We start from the raw sequence: 2282 nt of genomic DNA on the forward strand, positions 1-2282 counted from the left end.
CCGAGATGGCACCACTGCACTCCAACCTGAGTGAGAGAATGAGACTCCATCTCAAAACAACAACAACAACAACAACAACAAAAGTTAAATTAAAAAAAAAAGGTTCAAGGACCTGGGAAGTGGGGGTGAGAGAGTTGGATTCTGATGCCTTCCAAAGCTTGAGCCGCAGTTCTGTGGGCACCCACCAGGTACTTGGCCCCAACAGGAAAGTCCTGATTCACTAGACCCTGCCCACTTTGCCCTCCTATCAGGCAATTCAAAGTCTCCAGACCCGCAAGTTACTGATTAACCCTAGGTTCTGAGAAAATAAATAATAATAACTGAAGGGACAACGTAAGCCAAGAAACAAGCTGGGCAGCTCTGGCAGAGAGGAGTGTCAGACAGCTGTTGTCAACAGGCACCTGGCCAGAGTGAAAAGGAGGAGCAGATTCCATCCAAGTCCCAGCGGCGCCAGCTGACACTCTCTGCCAATGCCCAGGTGCTGAGCGACAGTGTCCCACCGGTCCCTGTGCCCAGAATGGCCTGCACCAAGACCCTGCAGCAGTCCCAGCCCATCTCCACAGGAGCCACCACAGCCACCACCGCTGTGGCCCCTGCTGGGGGTCATTGTGGCTCCACAGGATGTGACCTGGAGTGTCTGGTGTGCCGGGAGCCCTACAGCTGTCCCCGGTTGCCCAAGCTGCTGGCCTGCCAGCATGCCTTCTGCGCCATCTGCCTGAAGCTCCTGCTGTGCGTGCAGGACAACACCTGGTCCATCACCTGCCCGCTGTGCCGCAAGGTCACCGCCGTCCCCGGGGGCCTCATCTGCAGCCTGCGAGACCATGAAGCAGTGGTGGGGCAGTTGGCCCAGCCATGCACAGAGGTATCGCTCTGTCCTCAGGGGCTGGCGGATCCTGCCGACTTGGCAGCAGGACACCCCAGCTTGGTGGGAGAGGATGGACAGGATGAAGTAAGTGCAAACCACGTGGCAGCCCGGCGCCTGGCCGCACACCTACTCCTGCTGGCCTTGCTCATTATCCTCATCGGGCCCTTCATCTACCCGGGTGTCTTACGATGGGTGCTCACCTTCATCATCGCCCTGGCCCTGCTGATGTCCACCCTCTTCTGCTGTCTCCCCAGCACCCGGGGCAGCTGCTGGCCCTCCTCCAGGACTCTCTTCTGCAGAGAGCAGAAACACAGCCACATCTCTTCCATTGCCTGAGTGCCCTCTGATGAGGCTGTCCTTGCAGCCCTTTCTGCCCTTGGGTCCCCAGACTTCCATGATGAACAGGGTAAGGGGTTACGGACTAAGACTGGCTCCTTTGGGAAATCACATGCCCGCGGGACTTGCAAGCCACAACCGAGATGGCCAGCCTGGGTCAAGAATTACACGCTTGGATGACAGGCTTGCACTTGCCCTTGGGCTAGCACAGCTAAATTGTTGGGGGCTAGGGGAGCAGACACAAACTACTTGAACACAACAAGATGGGGGAAGCTCCTGTTCCTCTTATTCCAATGTTCCTGGTTTTTATTTATATAACTTCATGAAAGTATTGCAGTAGTGATGCTATTGTAGAATAGAACTGGAATTCCATTTTTTTTGCAATTTATGTAGCTGGTTTTGTTTTCTTGTTTTCCTTTGTTTTTTTGTGTTTGGGGCAGCAGTTGGTTCACATTTCCCCTTGTTACACATTTTCCCTCCTGGGAGCTTGGAGTCCACGGGGAGGTCCCACTGTGCTTCCTCTAACACTGTGCATCTCGTGTCCAGCCTAGCCTCAGCAAGTGTCCTCCTGGTTGTTTGGGTCTCCCATGGAGTCGACCCTAGGGTTGGGGAGATAAAACATGTGTGAAGGGATGGTGTTTCTGAAGCTGCAGGGGGAGTCCCACATTTAGCTGGCAGAGTTGGGGAGGGGTGGAGAGGGCAGGGTTTGGGAATTGCTCCCAGCATCCTCACTAGGAGTTCCCCACTCTGTGCCACCAGGCCCTGACTTAGCAGCAAATCTCGGGGTTACAAGGACTGCAGTCCACATACAGCAGGGCCAGCCTCCCATCTATTGCACAGTCCCACACGGTAGAACTAGATCTTTATGGATGTTACTGTCTTTGTTATTGCATCTCAAGTACTAGTTGAGCTTTTGTCATAAAGATAAGAGGCCCCATAAATGCAACGGTCCTCACCAATAACCTTACTTTTCCCACCTCACCCTGCTAGTCGCAAGCTTTTTTTGTGCCTTCTTTCCACCATGTCTGCTTCTTAACACAGGGGAGGCATTGGCTGGGGGAAATGACTTTCCATGATTGCC

At 53.9% G+C, this 2282-nt stretch overlaps 1 protein-coding gene across 1 annotated transcript; it reads left to right on the top strand.

Moving 5' to 3' along the window:
* The first annotated feature begins 335 nt into the window (after positions 1-335).
* RNF186 (ring finger protein 186) lies at positions 336-1585 on the top strand. Its single transcript, XM_054443289.2, has one exon. It carries the CDS (start codon positions 518-520, stop codon positions 1199-1201), a length of 684 nt encoding a protein of 227 aa, XP_054299264.1. The 5' UTR covers positions 336-517; the 3' UTR covers positions 1202-1585.
* The last annotated feature ends 697 nt before the right edge of the window (positions 1586-2282 follow it).

The sequence above is a fragment of the Pongo pygmaeus genome, chromosome 1 (assembly GCF_028885625.2).
Source record: "Pongo pygmaeus isolate AG05252 chromosome 1, NHGRI_mPonPyg2-v2.0_pri, whole genome shotgun sequence".
In the NCBI taxonomy this organism is placed as follows: Eukaryota; Metazoa; Chordata; class Mammalia; order Primates; family Hominidae; genus Pongo; species Pongo pygmaeus.